Source organism: Thunnus maccoyii, chromosome 21, assembly GCF_910596095.1.
Source record: "Thunnus maccoyii chromosome 21, fThuMac1.1, whole genome shotgun sequence".
NCBI lineage: Eukaryota > Metazoa > Chordata > Actinopteri > Scombriformes > Scombridae > Thunnus > Thunnus maccoyii.
Window position 1 is genome coordinate 22374671 of NC_056553.1, and position 25995 is coordinate 22400665.

The following is a 25995-nucleotide window of genomic DNA, read 5'->3' on the forward strand; positions in this document are numbered from 1 at the left end:
CATTTTGCCTGTGACACTCCAATGAGGTTTGACGGAGGCTTACTCAACATTAGCCGGGTTTGTGTTTGGTTGCCTGCCTGGCATTACAGAGGTGTTGTACTTAACTTGAAACAGCCGCTAACAGAAGGGAAACAACTGTTTACCCAGGTGTGTGCTGATGCTTTCCTGTGCTGGCTAAATATTTGCATTGCTGTTTTGGTGTTGTTTCTGTTTTCAAGGTTATCTCCGGTGCGGTCATCAGAGAATAATATCTTGAAAAATATAGGAACTCAGGTAACACAATTTGCTGTTACTCAGTGTACTGGCCTTTGGCTGAGACAAAGGGAAAATACAGTGACACATCAACCGTAAAAAGCATAGAGAAAGAGCAGGGAGAGGTAGATGAGAGAGCAGAAGGAAGGTGGTTGCCGGAAGCGTGACTGCAGGTTTTCTCGGCTTACTAGAATCTACAACAGATGTTTCCTCTCCTTACCTCTCTTTTTTTGCCTCCCCCTGCTCACCCACCTTCTACATCACTGCTCTCGCAGTCACCTGCCTATACTGTATATAGCTGGGCTGGTAGGCTGGTTAGACATTCTCTCACCACAGACCTGCTGAGTGTTGGAGAACAGGAGCAGGCCTCTTCACTGATGGACAGTAGGAGGGAGGGATGGTCCAGAGATACTGTAAGTGGGTAGCATAGAGTTTAGGTGTACGTGTCGGTGCAATTTTTGTGGGATGTCATCAGCTTTTGAGGACTTTTTGTGCATAAATTGTTAATTTGTTAATCAACTAGTTCATTATGGCCTTCTGTGATGGATACGAAGCCAAGGTCATGTGACCACCCATAATGACTTAAAGCCTTCTACATGCCAAGCATGCCTTTTAACGGCTTAACATACAGAACACACACACACACTCTTCACTCTCACTTAGGTGTACCACTGTTATTACCGTGGATGGGGCTGTCTCACCTCCAACATAAACATGGCTTTGGAGCCTAGTGTAAACTTGGTGGCCAGGGCATTGCTGTGGATTGTGTGCGAGTGTGTGTGTGGTGTGTGATCACACCCTCTGGTCCCTACCAGCCCACCTGGCCTTATTTAGAAGAGCTGAGAGGAGCCAGAAGCAGCAACTCTCCAAGGACGCCCAGTGTAACAGAATGTGTGTGGCTCATCACCATGCTCATTAGCCTGGGAGACAAATACCATCGCTTGCCACTGTGATTCGTACCCAGAACAGCCTGTGACTTCCCCTCAGTAGAAATACAGTCTATTGCCTGAGTGTCATTTAGACACAGCAGCACTATTAGGACTAACCCCGAGTAATAAAAGCATGTGGCCCAATAAGCAGAGTACATAATAGGCAAGGCTAAGTAATTTTCTTTTTTGAAAAGCATTCCACAATCTCTGAGGTGCAGTTAAGTCTTTTTTGCTTTTCCTAACACTCATTAACACCCACTGACTTCCCTTACACTTCCAAGTGTCATCATGCAGATTAAGAGAACAATAGCCTCCATTAGCATTAGTGTTATCATGGAAAGTGCTCATCAGATGGGAGATGAGTGACCCATGGAGGCCCATTATCTCACGTGCTAAAACCTTGATCAGCATCATTAGGATGACAAGAGCCCATTGTCTTCTGGCTCACCTCTGAAATGATTCCTATGAAGAGCTCTGCTCCACAGGTTGTTGCGGTGCTTCGACTTTGATGGAATAATCTTAACCAATTGTCTGCGTTAGTCTTATATTGTTATTGGGTTATTTGAATAAGATGCCTGAATCCATCATTGGAACACTAAACATTTCTAGCAATTGTGGCACAAATAAATACACCACTGTATTTTCTTTAAAGCTGACTAATTCTCAGAACTTCTCGGTACTATTTTTTTTACCTAAAGTTCATGCTAGTGCTTCTGCTTTTTTGCCCTCACAGATAAACTTAGAACAATGAGTAACAGTCATTTCATATTGTTTGGGGAATTTTGGGGGCTGAATGTCGTGCTGTGTATCTGTGGAGAAAGACTGTCTAGGATATGACTGGTCCTAGGTGTGACTTGCCTGCTCTGGAATGGTTGGCAGACACTTGTGGTGGAGACTATTTGCATTAGCTGCTAGGCAAGGCTAAACCCATGAGGAAACAGTCTCTTGGGACCCCTAGTGCCCTCTACAGCTAACTAGCTTTGTTAAGGGACACTACTATGTATTCACAGTCGCATCTCTCAACTACTGGAACCAAACAGCAACTGGCTGAGCTAAATGGCCTAGCAAGTAGGAGGAAGACTGTGAACAAGCTAACCATGAAAAATCCCCAATTCTTTTGTTTTGTTATCGGCACTTGAGTTGACCTTCCTGACTCTGTTGGAGGAAGGCTGTTGTTTTAACAAAACCAGCAGCGTTTACCTCAGTGCTGAATGAGGCGCCTCACCTTGAGACGGCATACTTGAGGTTTTGAATGGCACGGCTTTGTTTTACTTTGGTTCGAGCTGGGGTTTTTTGTAGTGGTTGGCTTCCCTGAGAAAATGGCACTGCAGAGCTGCAAGGGCAGACTCTGTGACGGCAGAGTCTGTACTCTTTGAGGATGCCTGTGGTAGTTGCGCCGCTGCCTGCCTGGCCCTGAGCTCCGAGTGAGATAAGTGGCGTACCTCAATGAGGGAGCCTGTATCAAGGCTAAATATAGAGACAGAAGAGAGGTAGAAGGGCAGACAAAAGGTTGCTGCTGCTCATGATGAGTCAATCTGTCTAATCACAAGCAGAACAACAGAGGACCTCAAAATATGTGTCAGTCAGTAGACTCAAAATTAGTAGCAGGGAGAGAACACACCCTTTGATCTGTCTCTTTAAGAGCAAAACTCAGGGAAAAGTGTTTTGGTTGGACATTCCAGACATACCTCCTACACGTTCTGGTATGGGGCTGTTGGCCTGCACATAAGACGTATAGGTTTTGGGTTCCTTACAGATGTCCTTATAGGTAATCAATCAAGATAAAAGCTTACTTCAGACGGTAATGTGTTTGTTCACAGGCTATATATGTTTCTGTGTGTCCCCATCTAAAGCTCAGTTATTAAGCCAGTCAGTCACACCTTGAGGGCCTCAAAGCACAGAGATAGCTCACTCCCACAGAGGTTGAGATACTGCCATTGCTATCTGGCAAGCCTTAGTGTATGAAAGCACAAAGCAAGCAATCTGAGGTCGTACTAATACTCCTCTACAGTGATTTTAAGTTCCTGAAATGTCTCTTATTCATACATCAGGCCAGGATCAAATAACATGAGTCTAAAAGAAGTGCCAGCAAGTTAACACAATTGCAGGAAAGTAAGTACCCATCTGTTACTGTATACTTTGAGATAACTCAAAAAACTGAATACCAAGACAGAATCTACAAATGAACCTCTGTCGAGGCACATATGGTGCTTTATATTCTGTGCCGACAGATCAGCGACAACACGTCTGACAAGGTGATCCCCTCCAATGGGGTAATGTTGGGACTGTTTTGGGAGTAACCCACCCAGTCACCCATTCCTTTGCTAGGAATTGATATAGCCTGGCAGGTGTCATAACAACACAGCCCTCTCTCCAGCAGGCGTATTTAAGTGTGGCTGACATGGACAGCCTGGCACTGTCTTTCAATAGACTCTGGGAACTTTGTAAGAGGGAAAGAGGGTGACGAGTGATGGTGAGGGTGGAGAAATACAACCTGCTTCGGCTTCAGTCATTTACCAAGGAACTACTTTGGAACTCCCAACCATTGCCAGCTACACCATGAATCTACAAGATGTGAAAACATATGTCAGCGAAGAGTAAATAACATAATGAGAACCTTTCATTTTCACACCAGCTTGTCTGGTAGCATCAATAACTATGTCAGGAATAGAAACAGATACAGTTGGTATCAGGATGCTTTATGTCTGCCCAGGTAAAGATGGCAGTAACAGAGACAAGGCTTGCATTAATTGTGTTTTATTACCCAGATCCATATAATGTTTCTGTGTGGGAAGGTATTATAAGGGTGTGATCTGTGGCCTGGGGTTACGGACTAACTTAAAGCCAAAACCATGGTTACAGGCTATTATTTTCTCAGGTGTTCAACACACTACAACCTATGTAGGAAAGCAAACTTTCAGAAGTAAGTTCTTCACCTCCTCCACCTACTAATGCTTTCTCTCTCAGATGCGTAGGAGTTGTCCTCCTGTTGTGTGCTAGCATGCTAGCGCTAATGAGGCCAGCTGTCCAAACGCTCAGCCGGTCAGCCAGAAGGGACTGCAGCCTTTGTTGATGCTAGGTGTTACATCTCCTGTTGGAACACACACTTTTGTTTCAACACCGCCAACCATTTGGCACAGGAAGATCATCTCTGTTCACCCCCCCACCCCCTACACACACACACACACACACACAAACACCCAACACTGCCCTCCATCCTTTAGTCTTACCTCTCTCACCCCCTTTGCTTTACTTTGCAGCTCCCACTTTTATTGTCCGGCTGCTGTTGCCACCTCCTGTCTGCACACACCAGCACATTGATTTTCTCTCTACAGCTTTATAGTTGATCATTTTCTCTTGACACTGCCGGTGGAGAGTGTTGCCTTTGTAATCGCTGACCTCAGCTCCACACCTGAGTGGCTGTGGCCCTAAACAGCCTCTTAGACCGGTCCTAAAGTACCTTCTGTTTCAGCATGAAGTGTTGCGCCCTGTTTGGGCTGCTGAACGGACAATACATCACCTGGCAGAGTCACTCTGACAGAGAAGAGAGGGAGGGAAAGGGTGTGAGAGGTGGTGTAAGGCATACAAGTGGAGATGGGAACAGTCCTTAAGTACAGACTAGTTAATACAGTCCCATGATGCTATATAAATCTCATTAATTATCAGTTTATTTGAATGGAAGCTCAGCTCCGTGGGTCTTTAATTGTTCTATTGGCTTACTTGTCAAGGACCTTTAACAGACGATGGTATGAAGCCTGGATAGCAATCCAGGTACAAAGGCTGTGCATCACCCCTGGCTGAGCTGAATGTATCTCTTGAAAACTACAATGTGCTTGCAATCACATCATGGTAAAGAAAAAAAAAACACATTGTATTGTGGAGGGAAAGAGAGGAAAGAGGTTGAAAATGAAATAGCTCTCCTGATGAACCCCGATAGGATTTCGCAGCTGCGGCACAGCGGTGTTGACCCCATGAACGACTCGCCAAATAACAGTGCTTCTCCCTCCTCCTCCGCCACCTTTTATCCCTCCGCCCCCACACCTCCGTCCTCCCGCCTCCCCCTCAGCCTGAACCTTGTACGTCTACCGAGTCTGTGTGAATAGCAACCAGTTGTAATGACCTGCACAATGCAAAGAGAAAGGAAGAGACCTCGCCAAAACAATTCTCATTGATTGAAACTGTGGATCATGATTCTCCCAGATATGCCTCCTCCCGACAAAAAAGAAAAAAACATTAGCAGCCACTTCAGAAAGAGGTGGGCGAGTGGGGTTGGGGAGAGCGAAGATATAGAGAAAATGTTGAGGTGCTTTGTACTGGCAGTGCATATTCAGTGAGTGAATGCAGGTGGTGTGTGTGTGTGTGTATGTGCAAGCAAGCGCCGTGTTCAGTGTGTGTGATGTGAGATAAAGTAGCCGGAGAGGTAGTTTCAGTGCTGCAGCCCGGGCCCTCTGCTGACTGGGCTGCTCTCACTGGAGAATTGATTTGGCCTCCGAGAGGATCTGTAGCTCTCTCAGTGGAACAGAGGGATGGAGGAGGAGGAGGGGGGGGGTAGCAGAAATGGAAGGAGAGTGGGTGGAAGTAACACAGGTGGAATTGAGAGATGGAGGAACAGGGTGGAAATGAAAAGAAGACACAGGAACACACACTAACACATCTGAAGCAGACAGTCGGTCAGGAAAATTTACTCCCCTTAATAACCCTCTCTGTAGGCTGGCTGTCTCTGTGTCTCCTGGCTCCTTCAGCCCATAACACAACCGACCAGGTCACACCGACTCCCACACAGCGCACACACCACTTCAGCTTGCAATCTAATGATCTCACACACCGGTATTGTATGTGTGTCTGCAAGTGTGAATTCGCTCTATTTCCTAACATAGAGCTTGTTGTTCCGGAGTTTTGGTTTTAACTGATGATTCAAATCTTTTTCAGATTTTCATTCTTATACTTTTACTACATTAAGGCTTTAAAATCGTTAGTTGTATTGTTTTTAATAGCCCCCATCCACTTTGTTCTAAGTGCCCTGGTGGTTTTATTCTCTCCTGCTTTAACAACCCACTTTCCTCACGGGGATCATTTAAAGTTTCATCTAATCTATTGAAGTTAGGCCATGGTCTGTTAATTGGTTTCCATCTCCATATCACCTCCTCCATCAACTATGTCCTTTAATAGTTTTGACATTTAAATGACAGTACATATATTTAACCTCTCCAACTCACGGCCTTTCACATTTAGTACTCATAATCAAGAAATGCATACAGAACACCTCCCGTTATCTTTATAAAGGATAAAAATACTAAATGTGAGTGGCCTGTTCACTTTTCTTCAAAGACTAATTAAAGAAATAGACTCAATCTAATCAGTCATTCTTATCTCTGTCTCCTTACACAGTGACCAACTACAATAATGTGGTGGAGGCCGGCTCAGAGTCAGATGACGAGGACAAGCTCCACATCGTGGAGGAGGAAGGCAGCCTGGCGGACGGGGCCGACTGCGAAAGCACCCTGCCAGACGATGAGCACCCCAGGGAGCGCTGCTGGGACCGAGGTGAGACCAGACGTGCACTCATAGGGCGCATTATTATTATTACACATCCTCATTGAATCATGCAAATGCATACCTCATCGTCCTACCCGGTGTTCACACAGCAGTGTTCTGTGACATGTTCCACTTTCTGCATTGCAGAAAAAGTTCAGCACAGGATGTAGTTTAATCTTATTTTCTGCTTTAAAATCTTATTTTCCTAAAATGTGAAAAAATTATGCCAGTGGGGATAACAGCTCTTTATTCACTGTGTGCCAGAATTGTCTTTAGACAAGTGCCAGCATCTTGAAACAAGGCAAAGTGAAGTCTTTCATGCCATCATCAAAATTACATTGGAAAATTTTTACTTACATAAAAACAGCAAGTTTTGATGCCTAAGTATCTGACCTTTTAAGACATATACTTTTACAGCATTTGTCTCTTTCACTTTCAGTTCTGCTGGCCAGGCTGATTCAAATGGCAAAGTGTCTTTGAACATGAAACTCATTCTTACCTCCTCAGGATAAGAGCATTTGTTACCAATGTGTCATACACTGACTTGGTTTTTTGTTACAACATCAATTGTTGACTGCTGCTGTCTCTTTTTGACCTCAGCTGACATAATGCAGGCTAAGTTAAGAAATGTCTTGCTGACATCTGTACACAGTTAAGTACCAGGCTTTGTCTCATTGTGAAACAGAGGGTAAGGAAACAGGTACTACACACGGTGGGTTTCCAACTAAGGCAGGAAGCACGATATTAAACAAAGACAATGCCAACACAGGGAGAGACCTTCAAGTACAGAAAATAGCCTCGCCACCAAAGAGCCAGTAGAGAGGTTTATGGCACTGGTGGGCATTGGAGGGGCCACCGTGAACTTCTCTTTACCTCAAACCATGTGGAAGTGACATCAGAGACAGCCCATCCCCACAGGAAGGGCTGACGTCACACCTCCTCCTCCCTCCAAAACAACAATTGCAGGTGCTGAAGGATGTCAGTGTTTCAACCTGAGCCTACGACCTCTCTGCGCTGCGCTCCTGACCTCATGCTACATGTGCATATAAATCTGCGTGTATGTACTTGTAATGTTGTTGGGCCTGGGTCTGGGCCAAGTACAGTACGTGCAACACTGTGACAAGCCCGTATGTAACATAATTAGACACTTTAACTTGATATTGAGCCATAAGAGTATTTATTTTAGGGTGTTGCTCCAAGCAGATTTTGGCTGGAATTTTCAGCAGTGAGAGATGTGTGAGACTGAGGGGGGGCTTTTATTTAGCAACAGGTCAAGTCAGCACATGTGATAACGTCCAGTAACCTATCACTTTCGGTTTAGGGAGGGATTTTTAAAAAAAATCCTCTCCAGTGACTTGACCTTAGTTTCAGTTCAGTCAGTTTCAGTTGCAAGGTTTCGGTTGCACATGCACGCATACATGTATACACTCAAACCGCAGACCTTTGCACAGTGTAGCCACCTATTCCCCAGACCATGCTGTCATTTTCATCACCACACTCCAGCTGTACCTCCTTGCATAAAGGGAAAGTTGGAGGAAGAATAATGTCATCGGTTTTGGCCAGGACCTGTGAACATTAAATACTTCAAAAGCATGAGTTAGACTGAAACAGCTCAGCGAGCTGGCTGCGCTCCACAGTTATGCCTGATCAGGCATATTTTATTTGGCTTTCACTCATGTGCACACACACCTCTGTTTCTTACTCTCTCACTCTTTGTAGCCTCATCTCATACATCAAGCAACATCTTTTGCTGTCACTCTGGATCGGACTGATGAAACACGGGGAAAGCCGCAGTGCCTTAAACAAACACACTTCTCTCCTCTCTCCCGCCTCCGTTCCTCCCTCTGTTGGTTTCACTCCTGAGAACAGAGAAGTCTCTGGTGCAGCCTTGAAAAGTGACCACCACCTACTAATCTTCTCCTCAACGTAGCCCAGTTTGCTTCAAATTAAAGCCTTGACACCCCTTCTCCTGGGACTGCCGCGCTCCAAAACCAAGAGGTGGTTTTTCAGCGCATTGCCATCTCTCTTTTCCTTTCCACCTTTTCTTTTTTTACACTCCCATGCTCTCTCACTGTTTCTCTTGTTCTGAATCATTCCTCTTGATTATATGGTATCATGGGCCCCCTGCTCGCTGTCATTACTCATTCACTCCTAAATGATTATGTAGTGGTGGAGCAGCCCAGTGTTGGTGCAGCAAACTGCAGCCTGCTCTCCTCTAAGAACAGGCTGTCTAACTTCAGGGGAGGAAAAGGTAGAGAGAGCGTTGACCTGGGAGGGCTCTCTCCTTTATATTTGATGAGTTGTAGAGCATGATTACATGGGCAGGGTGGAGCTGGAGAGCTTTGATATCATGAGGCTGCGAAGGCACTTAATGACAGCAAAAGGCTGGGTTTAACTGCATGGAAATATAGGCTAAGACCTTCAGAAGATGATCTGGTTGTACGTTGAGTGTGTTTGATCAGCACTAATACTGTACTGCATTTTTCCAGCAAGCAGTCAAGTTGCAAGGCTCTCTTGCACAGTGACGCTTATTGTATATACACTATTTCTTCACTGTTGGCCTGAGATGCAGTGATGATATTTGATGTTCCTTAAAATTGGTCTCAAATCCATTTGGATCATTTGTGCAGCAGGGATTCTGTAGACACACAGGAACACCTACATTCCTGCGTGCATTATGTCATGATGTGATGTTAAAACTGAGCCACCCTTCTGCACAGGAAAGGAAGAATCTCCAGAGAACTGGGAAGACAGTCCAGTGGAGACACACAAAGCAACAATTTAATAGCATGAAGCCAAGGATAAACAAATCATCCTAGATTTGGAAATACATGCTATAGTTATTCTCTGATTTACTTCCTGTTGATGAGCGATAAAAGTGTAACATCTTTATGAATGATTGTGGAACGTTTGAGCTGTTTGTGCAAATCCTTATCACTGAGGAGACGATATAAATCTAAAAAGGGTTCTGGATGCACGACCACAGGAAGCAGTGGAGGCAAAGGTCAGCCAGGAAGTGCATCATGGGATACCGTAGTATCATGTTGCAGAGAGGTGGGCAGAGAGGGATGAGAGGAGCGAGGGGAAGAGAAGAGAAGAGAGTGGGTGGTCTGGTGATTTTGCTCTAAGACGTAGTTATGTTACACTGTGAAATAAATACTGAACAAACTACTTTTTTTAAATTGCAACTGCAACAGAACGTCCTGTGACAGCCTCACAGGGTGTGCGTTTTGGGGCTTTTTTAAGTGATTTTCCACTTGTGCAATGGTGCGTTCACATCCCTGCGTCAGCACATAAATGGCTTGTGTGATGTTTCATGTCAGGGGAGCAGCCTGATAACACGGAGCCGCCTCAGCGTGGCTGTGAACCCTTCTGGCCTTGCTCTGTAAAGAGAAGAGACACACACACACACACACACACACACACACACACACACACACAGACAAGGAGTGAAAACAACAGCTTGTCATACCTTTGCACCACAGACCCCCAGCTGGGACTGTACTTCACGCACATGCTCAAAATTTAGTAGCCTAGAGGTGTGTTTGAGTGTTTGGATGCTGCCTTTGAGCAGAGGATGGGAGCCAAACAATGTCAGATCAACACTTGCAGCCCCACATGCAGCACATGGTTTTCAATGTCTTGTCAACAGCCAACAGAACTTAAATATAAGACAACTAATTTAGGGCTGCAACAAACTAAAAAAAAATATTTTCAATCTGCTGCGATCAATCTGCTGATTATTTTCTAAATAATAAATTAATTTGTCAGTCTGTTAAATGTTAAAAACTGTCATTTACAATTTCTCAGAGCTCAGAGTGATGTCTACAGTTTGCTTGTTTTGTGCAACCAACAGTCCAAATTTTTTAATTTACTGTCACATTTGACAAAGACAAGCAGCAAATCCACACATTTAAGAAGCTGAATAGAAGATATTTGGCCTTTTTGCTTGAAAAATGATTTAAACAATTAAATGAGTGTCAAAATTAATGCAGATTAATTTTCTGTCGATTGACTATTTAATTAATAGACTAATTGTTTCAGGTCTAAATCAGTTTAAAGGAATGCTTTGACATTCTCATTCGACTCTTGAAAACAAAATGAATAAGGGTATTTCCCAAATTGTGAAACTATTTTTTTTTTTTTTTAAGATTGAAAAAAACATGTCTAGGGTGTTTTTGATGCTGTTGAGGTCATGGGAGAAAAGCTGTGTTATATGATGTCTTCCTGACCTTCCACTGTGGGATGAGAATTCCTCAACTCGACTTTCTCAGCACCTGCTGTTGGCTCCTGCTTTACATACCCACACATATGTTCACCAACAGACAACCTCTTTCTCTGGATTATGTCTCGCGGGTTTGTTATGGGGCGGGAGGGTTTCTTCGAATGATCTTTAATAACCATAGCAACAAATGTCTGCACTCATATTGTTTCATGGCTTTGTTAAGGTGCGCCAGAGGAAGTACTGCTGTATGTAAGAGTACTGGTATTCACTGTGCGTCGGTGAGTCATGAAGTGCTACACCTGTTCCCATCTCTGTGGAGAACACAGCTGGCCCTGTCTTTCAACACACACACAATTCACAAAACACAATACTCAAATCTCCACCAAGCAAGGGAGTGCTTAAATCTATCCTCAAAACATCTGCCCAGTGAACATCACCGCAGTATCTACAGTACGCTAACTTTGCTTTTAGCTAATAGCTCAGCCTTCTAATTACTCTGCAATGATACACATAAGCACACTGACATATCCATAGAGGAATAACGCTGGGTTTAATCGTGGACACTCTATACTTGGTTCCGGTATCCACTTCAGGAAGCTCTGAGAGAGCAGAGATGGAAAAAGGGAAGGAAGGTTTCGTGCATCTTAAACTCCATCCTCAGGTTACACTTCCTATAAGCCACAGCTTGGTAATTAGTGCTCGTTAGGCTAGCTAGCCAGGCTCATGTGATGTGGAGGAGGAACGCGCTTGGCTCCCACGTGCAGATTCTCATTTGCTGGGATATTAAGCACAGTCCGAAGGCCAAGCCTCTCTAGAGAGCAGACCGTGATGTGTGTGTGTGTGTGTGTGTTTGTGTATGTGCATCCGTTCCAGCATGATATCTATCCACTGTGATACATCAGGACAAGATTCATCACCTAATTATCAGTCCCAGTCTCATCAAGTACCTTACCTAACACTGTGAATAGAGGCTCACCATTCAATTCTTACAAAGAGCTCAATGCTCATACAGTAGCCTGTGGCCTTTGATGCTAATTAGTTTTCTCATCCTATTGCGAACAAAAGCATTCAGGATGTTTGTTTTTTCCCCTGGCGCTGCACACCTCGTTCCATGCTGGTGAACATGTCATGATCAAGGGCTTGGGCTGTAAGATCCGGTTCAACTGTAATGACACTCACTGTGACATTATTGGATTATCACATTTCATACACAGAGGTTATGGTTTCACATGCACAGCATACATCAATAGAAAAAAACATGCAAGTCTTGAAATACAGGATAATCAATAGTACCTTTTTGCAGGCATGACTCTAATTAGCGTGTGTTTGTCCCCTCACAGTGAAGGAGGATTGTGCGTCGGACGGTGAGGATGACAGCACAGATGCCTTGGTGGAGGAGATGCTCCAGCAAGGAGACACCGCCGTCATCTACCCAGAGGCCCCGGAGGACGAGCCACAACGCCACGGCACCCCCGACGCCAGCATCCATGACGAGAACGGTAACGGGACTTCACCAAGAAGAAGCACTCTCACACTATAAAAATATTCTTATTAGTTATTTTCATGTGGATGTCCATTTCCAGATATACTGTAAGATACTTGAACTAATTGCTGGAAATTTTATTCATATCATATCAAGAAAGGTGTAGAGTCACAATAGCATACACACACACACACACTAAAACACCCAGCAGTATTTCCACCCGAGAGCTCTCAGTCACACTATTACTGCATCTACCCAGTAATTACTTGCCCCCTGGGGATGGCTTTACCTGCTCCCTGTCTCACCTCAGGTGTTAACTCCACCCCATTAACGCCACTCTCCGACATCATTACACACAGCGCTATTTGTTAAGTGCAGCACACTGGGGCCTTTATGGCTCCTGGGCTTTTGGCTTTTACCTGCTACCACAGAGAGGAAAAAAGAGAGGGAGGCAGGAGGGAGAGAGGGATGAGAGAGGGGGGGGGGGGAGTTAGGGGAGGAAGAGAAACAGCAACACCTGAGTAAATTTGTCACGTCTGTGCGAGCTCTGACTCACACCTACCTGTGCGATAATGTGTGTGCATTCCCATCCCGAGGCCCTCACCTGTCTCGCAGGGGAACTTAATACATCACCTGTTAACGAAGTAATGCTTTACCTGTGTGGGAGTTGGGCAACTGAGACCCTCTGCTGCTAACCAGCCAGGATCCTGGCAGGCGGCTGTTGTTTATCAAGCTCACTTTTCCTTACATGTGTGGGTGTTTTTGAAATGCTTCTAATGCATAATAGGCAATTAAAATGGTGAAAGGCTTGTGAAAGCTGTAATCGCCAGGCTTTGTTTCAGCAAGAAGGACAAAAGCAAAAATAAAATCCAGTCCTCTAAAGGCTTTTTTTTATGAAGACAAGAAGGTGTTACTATGGTTCAGTAATCAGCTTTTATCCATTTGGTTACCTGGGTGCTGTTTACCTGTGGGGGAGGATCTCTCAGTGATTGGTGAAATAGCAGAGGAGTGTTACTGTGGCAGGCCATGTGTAACATCAAAGAGCTCTCTCTATTGACCATGTGTTTTTAACCCCTTCTTTTCCTTCCCCCCTCTGCTCTCACATATGTCATTACAACACTCTCTTCTCTCTCTTTTGTTTTTTTGTCACCCAGGAACTCCAGATTCATTCTCTCAGCTGCTCACCTGTCCCTACTGCGCGCGCGGCTACAAGCGTTACAGCTCCCTGAAGGAGCACATCAAGTATCGGCACGAGAAAACCGAGGAATGCTTCAGCTGCCCCGAGTGCAGCTACACCTTTGCACACCGCTCTCAACTGGAGAGACATATGACAGCCCACAAGCCCGGACGGGATCAGGTAAGAACTGACAGACAACATAGTCAGAACCGGAGAACTGCTATCTTCTAATGTTCTAATGATTTAAATATTTTTTTAGTAAGTGAAAGTTTTTAGCAAATGCCCCTTTATTGGATATAATACTTAATGCAGCTGGATGCTTTGTGAATCCTTAAATCCTATTTTAAGAACATCATGGAGTATATTCATTGTGCAAGAATGAATGAAACCAGGTATCAGCTAATCAGCATTTATATATTTCTTTATCTTATTAAACATGTTCTCTGCCTCAGTTTAATGTTCTAATATGTATGTGCATCAGTCTACACTAAACATTTTCATTTTCAAATACTCAGTGTAGCTGGATTACTTGTGATTTGTTTCAGTAGCATTCTACTTGTAATTACTGTACGTGCTGACAATGTGATTCTAAATTATGCAGCCCTACACGGAAGCTCGGTTGCGTTTCTTCAGCGGCTCACTTCCAAACATGATAAATAAACATGAACTTTTGCCCTCGATTGATTAATGACATTGTGACATGAATTAGTAGCAGTTCAAAGGTTGTGTTTTCATTGTGTATCTCACTGAATGACCCCTCTCCCCTCATCTGACAGAGACACATCACACAGTCGGGAGGCAATCGTAAATTCAAGTGCACTGAATGTGGCAAAGCATTTAAATACAAGCACCATCTGAAGGAGCACCTACGCATCCACAGCGGTGAGTGGTCAACTCCAATCACCATGGCAGCGCGTGTGTGTGTGTGCATGTGAGCAGGTCTAGTGTATATGTCTGTGCCATGATTCTCTTTTGGTCACAGATGTTTAGGTCTCCATTGAAAACATATTTGTGTTTTATTTATGTTTTAGCCAATTCCCTGTATTTAGATATCCTTGATCGTATTTCAATCCATTGTGTGCTCTTCCTTAATGTGCCATAATTGTGTTTCTTTTGGCATTATGGGACAAGAATTAGAGAGGGGCATTTCCCAATGGTACCATTACATCAGCATTTAAGCATCATTGAAATGCATTAGAGCTTTTTTCTGCCTTACCGCTCATAGCGTAGCTTGCTCATTTAGCTTCATTCACTAATGGAAATCTGTTTCTCTCTCTCCCACCACCTTTTTCTTTCTCTCTCTGTTGTACACCTTGTGTTTCTATACAGGAGAAAAACCCTATGAGTGCTCCAACTGCAAGAAGCGGTTCTCCCACTCGGGCTCATATAGCTCCCACATCAGCAGTAAGAAGTGCATCAGCCTCATCTCAGTTAACGGCAAACCACGCTTGGGCAACAGCAAAACCCAGACCCAGGGTCCAACACCAATCCTTCCCACATCACCCTCTGTCCTCCGCACCCAGATCAGGGAGAAGCTGGAGCACAGCAAACCCCTACAGGAGCAGCTGCCCCTCAACCAGATCAAGAACGAGCCTGTGGACTACGAGTACAAGCCGACGGTAATGACGTCTCCAGCTGTGGCTGGCATGAATGGTGGGGTTTTCAACGGAGGTGCTGCAGCTCCCCTGCATGGCACAGTGCAGGCGGTGGTCCTGCCCACTGTGGGGCTGGTGTCGCCCATCAGCATCAACCTAGCAGACCTGCAGAATGCCCTCAAAGTGGCAGTGGATGGTAACGTCATTCGCCAGGTGCTGGAAAGCAATGCCAAAGGCCAGGGGCAGGTGAACTCTGGGTTAACCACTGGAACGCTCCACCCCACGCAGCAGCAACTCATCTCAGCCATCAGTCTGCCTATTGTGGGTCAGGATGGAAATGCAAAAATCATTATAAACTACAGTTTGGACCCCAACCAGGGCCAGCTCACAGCCCAAAACCTGAAGAAAGAGCCTGAGCCAATCTCACCAACTCAGCTCACTGAGACCTACAAGTCCCAGAAACTCCCAGAAGATCTTACCATCAGGGGCACCAGGCCCACTGAGACTAAAGAAGAGGAAAAGACCACTAAGACTTGTCTCCTGTGTGATAACTGTCCCGGTGGGCTGGAAGCACTCCATGCCCTCAAGCACTGCAAGAAGGATGGTCTCAAGCTGAACGGAGCAGGCCTGGATAAGTCTGAGTCTGCTGTTGCTGCCCTGCTGTCAGAGGGAGGACTTTGCAACCAGCCCAAGAACCTCTTGTCTTTGCTCAAGGCCTACTTTGCCTTGAACGCAGAGCCCACCAAGGATGAGCTGGCCAAGATCTCTGATTCAGTTAGCCTGCCAATCCATGTGGTCAAGAAGTGGTTTGACAAAATGCAGGAAGGTCAGATATCACTAGGTGCCCCGACACCTCCTTCAGAGGAAGAAGATACCTGTGATGCTAACAGTGTGGTGTCTCTGGTCCCAGGAAAGGACATGGCCACTATGAGCCCTTCTGTGACCCAGGACAGCCCTACAGAAGCAACCCCAGCTGAGGTCAATGGCTCTCACAGCTCCCCGGCCTCCCCCTCACCACTAAACCTGACAGCTGACGGTCCTGTCCCAGCCCAGCCCCCCCAGAGCACTGAGGGACCCCTAGACCTGTCGCTGCCAAAGCCCGACAGAGAGGAAGTAGAGAGAGCGGTGACTAAAGCCTGTGTTTACCCCTCCCCTTCCTCTGGCTCTACCAATCAGGATGAACCTCTGAATTTAACTTGCACAAAGAAACAGGCATCGCCACTCTCAGCCATAGGCAGCCGCCCTATTGCAATGTACACCAGCCAGCCAAGTGCCAATCCCCTCAACATAGTGACCACTCAGCTCCCCACTCTGGTGACTATTGCTGACCAGGGCCGCATGCAATGTCTAAGGGCGCTAACCACCAACAACAAACAGACTATCTTGATCCCGCAGCTGGCTTACACTTATACCACTACAGCTAACAGCCCTGCTGGGACAGAGACACAGGAAACCATCCACCTCAACGGCATAAAGGTGTGCACCATTTAGGCCCCCAAACAGTTGGGCTTTCCTGTCTTTGTTAAAATAATTTTGTGAAATACTCCTATCCGCATTCTTGTTGAGATCGAAGATCGATACTACTCAACAGGAGCCACTTGGCTTAGCTTAGCACAAAGACTTGAAACAGTGGGAAACAGCTAGCCTGGCTCTGGTCTGAAAGTATTATATAATATCTTTGTCTGTTTAAACCATACACAAATCTAAGTATAAAAATGACATCTCATGGTACCATTTCTTGGCAGTTTGCAGTGACTTCCAGGAGTCTTGTTGTTACTGTGAGTTTATCAGGCAACAAGCTGAGACTCCATATGAGATATAACATGTAACATAATTCAGAGGTGTTGTTAGATGTATTTCATTACCTTTGGACAGAGCCAGGCTAGCTGTTTCCCACTGTTTAAAGTCTTTGTGCAAAGCTAAGCTAAGTAGCTGCTGGCAGTTGCTTTATATTTACTGTACAAATATGAGAGTGGCATCAATCTTCTGATCTAACTCTGGGCTAGATAGATAGTAAGCATAATGCCTAAAATGTCAATCCATTACTTTAATTCACTCTGTCTGTTCTCATCAGTTACTTCTGTATAAACTATTCATTTTTCACAGCTCTGTTAGTTTCCTCAACTTTTTAGAGTCAGTTTTTATCCCTGTAGTTTCTCTGGAGGTCAGCCTCAGTAAACAGGTTAAACTTATTCTTATTTGTAAACCAACTGATTTACAGATAGCAAAAAATTCAGTGTCCAACCCAGTAGCCATGTTGGGAAGAATCAAGTTGGCTTATCTCTTTTTGAAGTGATCAGTCAAAAAGCCCCAGTCTAGATCATTACTTCTTATTGTTCAAAACCACTAGAACATGATAGATAGTGTGAAACCATCCAAAATCTAATCAATAAGTCATATATAGAAATGTCAGAATTCAGCTCTTTGTAAAAATGATAGCCCTTAATAGTTCTTCATTGTGCAGACACCTAATGGGCCTGTAATGATGGATGTAGATCTCTGTGGGTATGTGAATGATCTTCCTGGGCTGTCACCCAGAGGACATGAGGCTGCACTTTACTGCAGAGACCCATATTGATCTGCTGGAATCTGTTTAAACGCCGCACCTCTGCCTGCCTCATTGATTTATTGTTGTTGTATTATACTTTCGTGTTAAGTGGATTGGCATAGACCTGCCTTGTAAAAAAAGAGCCCTGTGTATATATCTGCTCCTTAATAATGTCTCACATGCTCTCTCACTGCATCAGTGGATGAATTTTAGCGGCTCAGGGACACCACAGAGCTAGAGTAGGTGTGCTCGTAAGTGAAGAGTGTGGTTATCTGTCACGCCAAGGAAAGGACTAGTAAAGTCAAAAAGTGAGTGTGATTTTATTTTCACAGCCGCCTCCAGAGACAGCTATGAGTAGGATATGACACAGTTTGGCCTATTGTATCATTTCCTGCAATTTACACACATACTCATTCATTGTCTTTTTGCAGAAAAACAAACAGAAAAAACTCACTTTGAATTCCCAACATATTAATACATCCATGATTTCTCATATTCTCCAGGAGGAGAAGCCGGACACGGGTTCAGAGGGCGTATCCACCGTGGAGGAGCACAACGACTCCGACTCGGGCCCTCCGAGGAAGAAGATGAAGAAGACGGACAGCGGCATGTACGCCTGCGACCTGTGCGACAAGATCTTCCAGAAGAGTAGCTCGCTGCTCAGACACAAATACGAACACACAGGTAAATTGAAACTCTCATGTGTTTCCCAGACCTACATGTAAAACCAGCCAACAATCACAGATGGACTAACATGAAAAAAACAGAACCGGAACATGTCTCACCATCACTCACTGTTGGGTCCTGGGAAAGATGAGTCAGAGTACAAGTGAAGGGGGATTTTGAGCTACAGCGTAAAGAAGGGTGGACACCTCCATTCCAGCAGGTATTACTCAACATGCACAGAAGAGGTCTGAGAATTTCTTTCCGCCAACTCCCCACCTCTGCATTGCCAGCTTCTCATGTGTAGTACCAAATGTTGCAACAGGCGAGCTCTGGTAGTGATTTGGATTGCTCTGAGATGATGATGCCGTGGCCAAGCGCAGGTCAATGCTCTCAGAGGCGTTTTAGTTTTTTCTTTATTACTCTGATACCTGGCTAGCAACCATCACTTTCAGCTCCAAATGACTTCATCCTAGGTGAAACTAGCTGCTCCCTGCCTGGATAAAGTTTCCTTGAAGGTTTTCGAGCTCAATTGTTAAGATTTTGTTGTATTGTTTTGAAATCTTCACCTTGGATACATTGATGATAGATATTGTTAGGCCTTCTCAAGCTTTGGCACAATATGGGGGATTCAGTGCAATTGCACTTGCGTGTTTATTGTTTTCCTCCCATGTCTGTGCTTTTTTACCCAACATCATTTTCGTGTTTCTGAAATATGTTGACGCGTATTTATTTTCTTTATCTCTGCAGGGAAGCGACCTCATGAGTGCGGCATCTGCACCAAGGCCTTCAAACACAAACACCACTTGATCGAACACATGCGACTCCACTCCGGGGAGAAGCCGTACCAGTGCGACAAGTGCGGCAAGCGCTTCTCCCATTCGGGCTCCTACTCCCAGCACATGAACCACCGCTACTCCTACTGCAAGAAGGAGACGCAGAGCCAAGGAGAGGGCAGGGAGAGCCCTGAGGTGGACGGCGAAGCCCAGGCCGAGCTGGAGGCACTGAGCCAGGCGCTGCCTCTGCGCCTGGCTCCCTCCCAGCTGGACTCGGACGAGCGAGGGAGCAGCACCAGAGAGGACGAGGAGAGCGAGGAGTATGAGGAGGAGGAGGAAGAAGGTGCAGTTGACATGGATGACATCCAGGTGGTGCAGATAGGAGACGAAGGAGGGGATGAGGAGGAGGAGGAAGAGATGGAGACTGTAGTGGTGGAGGGAGGAGAGGTGGAGAAGACAGAGATAGAGTTGAACGAGGAGGAAGAGGAGGCTGACACAAGGCAGGAGGAGGTGCTCGGGAGTGATAAGGAGGAGGAGGAAGTCAAGGTGGAAGGAGGAGAGGCGATGGATACAGAAGAAGGGTTGACGGAAGAGGGAAAAGCAGAGGAGGAGGTCACGGAGGAGAGCGGAGGCGAAACAAACAGGAACACAGTTTCTGAAGACGAGAACCAGACGCTGCAGGAGAAAGGAGATACTGACTAACAGAGGAATCCGACTCCTCCATGAGACGCAATCAGATTCCTCCTCTCCCCGCACAGAGGAAGAACGCTGGAGATGATGTCTGGTTCCTCTTGACAGTTTGTTTCAGTTCACTACTGTGTAGAAATCCAGGTGTGCCTGAAAAAATACTAGTGACTTTTCCACAGGAGATCAATTTCTCACTGTTAGAAAAATCCATTTGTAAAGAAAAAGATGAAGACGAACATGAATTTTAACAAACGAAGGAAATGCATTATACAGACTTTGGAAGCTAGAGCCGACACGTTTTAGATAATGTTTTATTACTAAAACACCTTGGGTCATTTCTTTTTATCAGTGTTACTAATTTTATCACTCATATTTTAACCTTTAAAAGCTGTACAGTTGGGAGATATTTCTATACCTTTTTATTGCCAATGAACAAAAAAAGTCAGTATTTTATTAAGTTGGAAGGAAAATAAGAAAAATCCTGTGCACTACAAGTGGCTTGGTTTACCTATGGATTGAGCAGTTGAGTTGTGTTGTCTACCCTTCAGTATTACCGCACTAGAGATACCACGCCATCACGCTAGCAGATGTTAGCATTACATTTCTTTTTGCTGTTATTTTGATTGGATTGTGAGCCTTAAGAAGAAAAACAACGGAGAGCGGACGGGTCTTTTCAGCCATTTAGTTTCTTTCAGACTCATTTTTGTCAATGTTTCTTTTAGAAATCAGTGTTTTAAAGAAATAGTTTGACATTTTGAGAAATAAGCTGCTTTCTTGATGAGAGTCAGATGAGGAGATTGATACCACTCTTTGTACAGAGTATCAATCTTCTTTTCAACTCTAAGCAAGAGAGTGACTAAGCAAAGCCAAAATGTCAAACTATTGTTCAATCAATGTTCAGAGCAAGCAGAAAGGGGATGTAGAAAACGTTTTGACCCTCACTATACCCAACCCCCCCACACCCCCCCCACTCCGAGCCTTATGCAAAAAATCAAACAAAAAGAGAGACATGCATATCAAAAGTGCCATTGAATACTGCTGTTGAAGCTTAGCAGCTATGATCAGGTATTGCCGGGTCCCAGATCAACCAATAAGCCGGAAATACTGTTGACTTTGGCTCGCCACCACACCTGAGAGAGTAGAATCTAGCCTACCACATATTCATGTACCATAGTTTTTAGATAAGTTGCTTTTATTTCTAATCTGAGCGACTAAAAGAATTACAATGCACATGTTTTCAAACGGATGATGATGATGAAGTATGATTTCTAATTGTTAACTGTGTCCTGCCTTTTTCGAAGCTTATTCAGTGCACTTGTTTAACACACCATGAAACGCTCAGATGTCTCTTCAGGTAACAAAATGTAGGTAAATATGAATCCCATGAGTTTAATTCAACAATGTTTTTACCTGTCAGTATTATTTTTTTTTTGTCTTTTGTTGTTTTATGTTCTGTTTCAGTGTGTGTACTGTATGTTTTCAGCAATTGCAGTATTATCCCCTCCCCCAACGAGATGGGTATGTCTGTTTAGTCATAGAGAACTTTTATATTTATGTGTCTTATTTTTTATATTTCTTTATGGTTATTTATTACACTATGTAGTGTACAATACTGTAGTTTGTATTAATACAATAATATATTTTAGTATGGAAAAAAAAAGATTCAAAGGCAAATAACTACAAGCCTGGAAAAATGAGACTCCGGCATACTGAAGTATGTTTTTCGAACAAATAAATGATGTTTTTCCTCGGGAAAAAAGAAACTCGCACCCCGCAAGCCTGAAAATTGGAACCTGTGACCTCTCTGCATCCATTCTCATGTTAGTTTAGTTTTCTTTCCCCTCTCTAATATGAAGCTACTGAACTTTTGAAAAATAATTGTATGTCTAATAGCATGAGTGTGCTGTTGTATTGAAGGATGATCCTTAACCACACAAACTGTCCTTTTGCCAAGCCAAAATAATATTGATGTATGTTCTTATGTTTTTATTTGTGCCAATTTGTTACTTTATATGTCAGTGTCAAGACCACGCCCACTTTTATATGCTCCTCCCCCCTTTAACACCCTCATCTTTTTTTATAGTGATTGTTTTTGTTTGTTTTCTTTTTTGTTCGTTTTTTATGACTCCCCATCTCACAATAAAATACATGAATTACAAGCTGCTGGGTTTGTGATGATATTGTTATTGAGACATTAAATTAATGCTTGCACTCAAAAATGAGAAAGCAATATGTCAGGAAACAGGAAACAGGAAATACACTTATTCACTTTCTTGCTGCGAGTCAGATAAGATCCATTTCTCTCTACAGAGAGTGTGGTATCAATCTTCTCATCTAACCCTTGTCAAGAAAGTAAATAAGCTTATTTCCCAAAATGTCAAACTGGTCTTTTAAACTACACTACATCATATGACTATGTGAATAAAAGTCTTGCCCTCACCCCTCAGTGATCAGTCAGAAACCCCCTTTCAATCCAGTCTGCCTGTTAGCAGCCCTGCCCAAGGTCAACCCTATTGATCCAGATTAGGTTTCCAGGAGGGCCGACCCTCCTCCTGCCACCCACACCCCACATCCAGCCCCTCCACCAGCATGAATTAGTAATGGAATGGACTAAAAATCCATAGTCTGTTGAGGAGCTGAAAATGATACAATAGCTGCTGAACATATTTGATAGTTCTCTCTCTCTCTCTGCTCTTTTTGTCTTCCCAGAAGCACAGATTCACTCTGTTTCCAGAGGAGAGCTTTGGGCATTTTCAGTTAAGTCCTAAAGTCTTTTAGAAGCATAAAGGTGCTGCTGATTTGGTGTCTTTGTTTTAAGGGAAAGCAGTTGTGGGTGGAAGGGGATTCAACCTGCCACAGCCTCTCTTTGTGTGAGGATGGAGTGGGAGCAGAGTAAGGAAACAGTTTCCATGGTTGTGTGTGGGCTTCTGCGCACCGTGCAATTGTACAACTGTTAGTACCTGAGCTTGCAAGAGTGTGTGTTAAGGGGGGACATTGTGACAGAATAATCTGACAGAGGTTTGATTCAGCCATCATGCTAAATGGGTCCCCGGAGACACGTGGAGGAGGGGGTTGGTGATGGAATAAAGCTTTATAGGACAGCTCACACCATAACATTACTGTGTCAAACCGTCCAACAGCATCTTGTAATTGTGCCTATTATAAATGTCTTTAACAGTGGTCACAGCAGCACCGAAGCACCGCTCTGAAACTCCTAAAAGGTCAAAGAGTGTGTAGCCTGCGGCTGCATGTTCGGGATGCAAGGCCGTTTTACAGGCTTTCACCCCGATCCAGGACTTAAAGCCGAGATATTGCCATATGTTCTGCTGGGCTCAGCATTTCAAAGGAAAATTGAAAAGCTATAACTGCTAAGAGGATATGGAGTGCTCTTGCCAATAATGGTGCAAAAGCCTGATGAAGTATTATGGCTGCCGGGACTCTGACACTGAGCCAAACCCAGGGGGCTGAAGCTCCCCGGGGAAATTTAGAGAAAAGCCAGGAGGAGGAGGAGGAAAGAAAAGCCTGCACTCAGGAAATAGCAGTCACTTAAATATCATGTTCATTTACTCAACCACTAAATAGCAGGACGCACACAGAGACATTATGTGTGTGTGTGTGTGTGTGTGTATGTGTAACTGTGTGTGCATATGTGTAAAGGGGCAGGTTAATATGCCACTTCACCTGACAAATTGTTATTCTAGTGCTCCATTTTTAACAGGCTGGTCAGCATAAGCTCACACATAGCTGAAAATCTATTTATCTACTCATATGACCTTTGAGACATAAAGAAAAACATTCAATATGTCACAGCTGTCAAACAAACAATTATACTTTCAAGTAGCAATCAAAATAGAACTTGTTTTCTAAACTTAATTCTCTATGACAAAAATTCCATGTCTGGCTTACACTTGTATAATAATAACTATACCTATGAGTATATCATAAAAAAAAGAAGGAGTCTGTCAGTCTCACCGCTCAGTGAACGTCTCACTGATTTTACTTTGACGTTTTGGTGAAAAAATTAACAAGTATGATTGTCTTCATCATACATGTTTCACTTCAACAACATGATATAAATAACAAAATATAACATAACTCAAAGTATAACATACTAACAGAAAGCATAGCATAACTGTACTATGCGTAACATAAAACAACAATATGACATAAGCAACACAACATAGTATAACATCAAAATATAACACAGCAAAATATAAAATAATAAAGTATGAAAACAAAATATAACAAAGCAAAATGTAAAAAAACAAAACATAACATAAAGAAAAACATAATATAGTGCAAAAGCAAGCAAAGAAGTAATTATTCAGTCCAATACTGAAATCACTTTGACTGCACATTATCAAAAGTATAAAGCTATATTGACCCATCTGGCTTGCCATAGCGCATTTATAATTTTCATATTTACAAATTTCACCCAATTGTACCTTCAGAGATTTTTGAAAGGTGCTTCCCTGCTTTCTGTCATTCTTTTAGTTTCTAAGAAACAATCTTCAGCACATGCACACGTACACAAAACACAAGCGTACGTCCAACTGCAGCGGTCAAAGGACTCCAGGGTCACCACTGCTGGAGGTCAGAGACACCATCACTGTGTGTGTGTGTGTGTGTGTGTGTGTGTGTGTGTGTGTGTGCGTGTAGCCAAGGGTTGATTGGATTGTCATTGTGCTGTATTTAGCTCGTACCTTAAACATCTCCCTGGAGAATTACCCTTCAGCTACAGTAATATGAAACCAATCGTTAACCATGTTGAGATCCACCGAGGTTTTAGGTGTCCTTGTTTAGCAGGACGTCATTACGCTGAATCCTGGTCACCTTTAACCAATCACCTCAACTGCTAATAAAGCTTCACTTCTACCTAGCACACATACACACATAAAAACACACACACACACACACACACCTCTCCACACATCTTTATGTTCTTGCCTTCCAGCTGAATCCTATTACAGTGTTTCTCAGAGATAAGCCCTGGTGAAATCTATCTATAAATGAAATTTATGCATCATCGTTTAAGCTTGTAATTGCTTAGAGACTATCCATTTTATTAGCCTGCATCTTCTCTATTGCTGAGCTGAATGTGTGTGTGAGTAACTGTGTTATTTTCTCCTCTTTTGTGCAGTTTTGGGTTGCTTTGTAATATGGACAATAAGTTGATAGCTTTACATGCACCCATTCTCAAATCACATTCTCTCACTTTCATTCTCTCTCTCTCTCACACACACACACACACACACACACACACACACACACGCACAGACAGACACATTTAGTATTAATGTTCTGGCAGTTTTGTGCTTTCTTTTCAGGGTGAGGTTCAGGGCTGACTTTCACCACTTCCCCTCCTCGTTACCACATCGGGACTCGAGTTGCGCTAGAAAAATACCAGTGCGACCACAATCACCTCCTCTACACACACACATACACACGTATATATATATACACACTCACACACACACACACAGAGCGCAAACCAGCCAGTGTTTGCAGGTACGGCCGGCCCTCCCACACTGCTGGGACAACATGGAGCGGCTCTCAGTCATGACTAGAATAACAAGGAGCTGCACAGAATTCAATTAAATGGTCTGCTCTTTGAAAAGCTACCACCCACCTGCCTACACACACATATACACACAGTGCACTATGCTGTAAGTAACACACCTCCAACCAAACTACACACTCTTGTATGCTTTGGTCCTCCCACACATACAGGAAAGCATGCATGAGCGCACACACACATACACACAAATATCCATTTCTCCTCTCTCCCATGTCTCTGCTCTGTGTGTGTGTGTGTATGTGTGGTGTGTAATCCCATTGTCCCGTCCTCCTCAGAGAAGCCTGGACCTTCAAGTATCCAAAGCTGCCGTCTCATTGGCTGCTGGAGGTCAGTGGATAAACCCATAAAAAGGCGCGACATCTCTTTACACTCCCTTAAATGTTCACCTTTTTGTCCTTACAGGGCCGCTGTACCACAAGGACTTTATCTCGCTGCCTTTGTGACATTCAGATACTGATGTCTGTTGAAGCAAATTAGACAAATGTCCTCTCTGCTGTAATTAAACAAAATATCCTCCTCCTCCTCCTCCTCCTCCTCCTTCTCCTGG

The 25995-nt window shown here is 44.0% G+C and overlaps 1 protein-coding gene across 1 annotated transcript in view; it reads left to right on the forward strand.

Moving 5' to 3' along the window:
- Nucleotides 1–22010, forward strand: part of zeb1b (zinc finger E-box binding homeobox 1b) — a 49563-nt gene extending 27553 nt beyond the window's left edge. The window contains exons 2-8 of the mRNA XM_042399804.1: nt 6570–6725; nt 12282–12440; nt 13579–13781; nt 14378–14483; nt 14931–16672; nt 18248–18428; nt 19158–22010. Of these exons, the coding sequence (XP_042255738.1) occupies nt 6570–6725; nt 12282–12440; nt 13579–13781; nt 14378–14483; nt 14931–16672; nt 18248–18428; nt 19158–19885 (3275 nt within the window). The 3' untranslated portion in view covers nt 19886–22010. The remainder of the gene's footprint in view (nt 1–6569; nt 6726–12281; nt 12441–13578; nt 13782–14377; nt 14484–14930; nt 16673–18247; nt 18429–19157) is intronic.
- Nucleotides 22011–25995: the final 3985 nt, after the last annotated feature.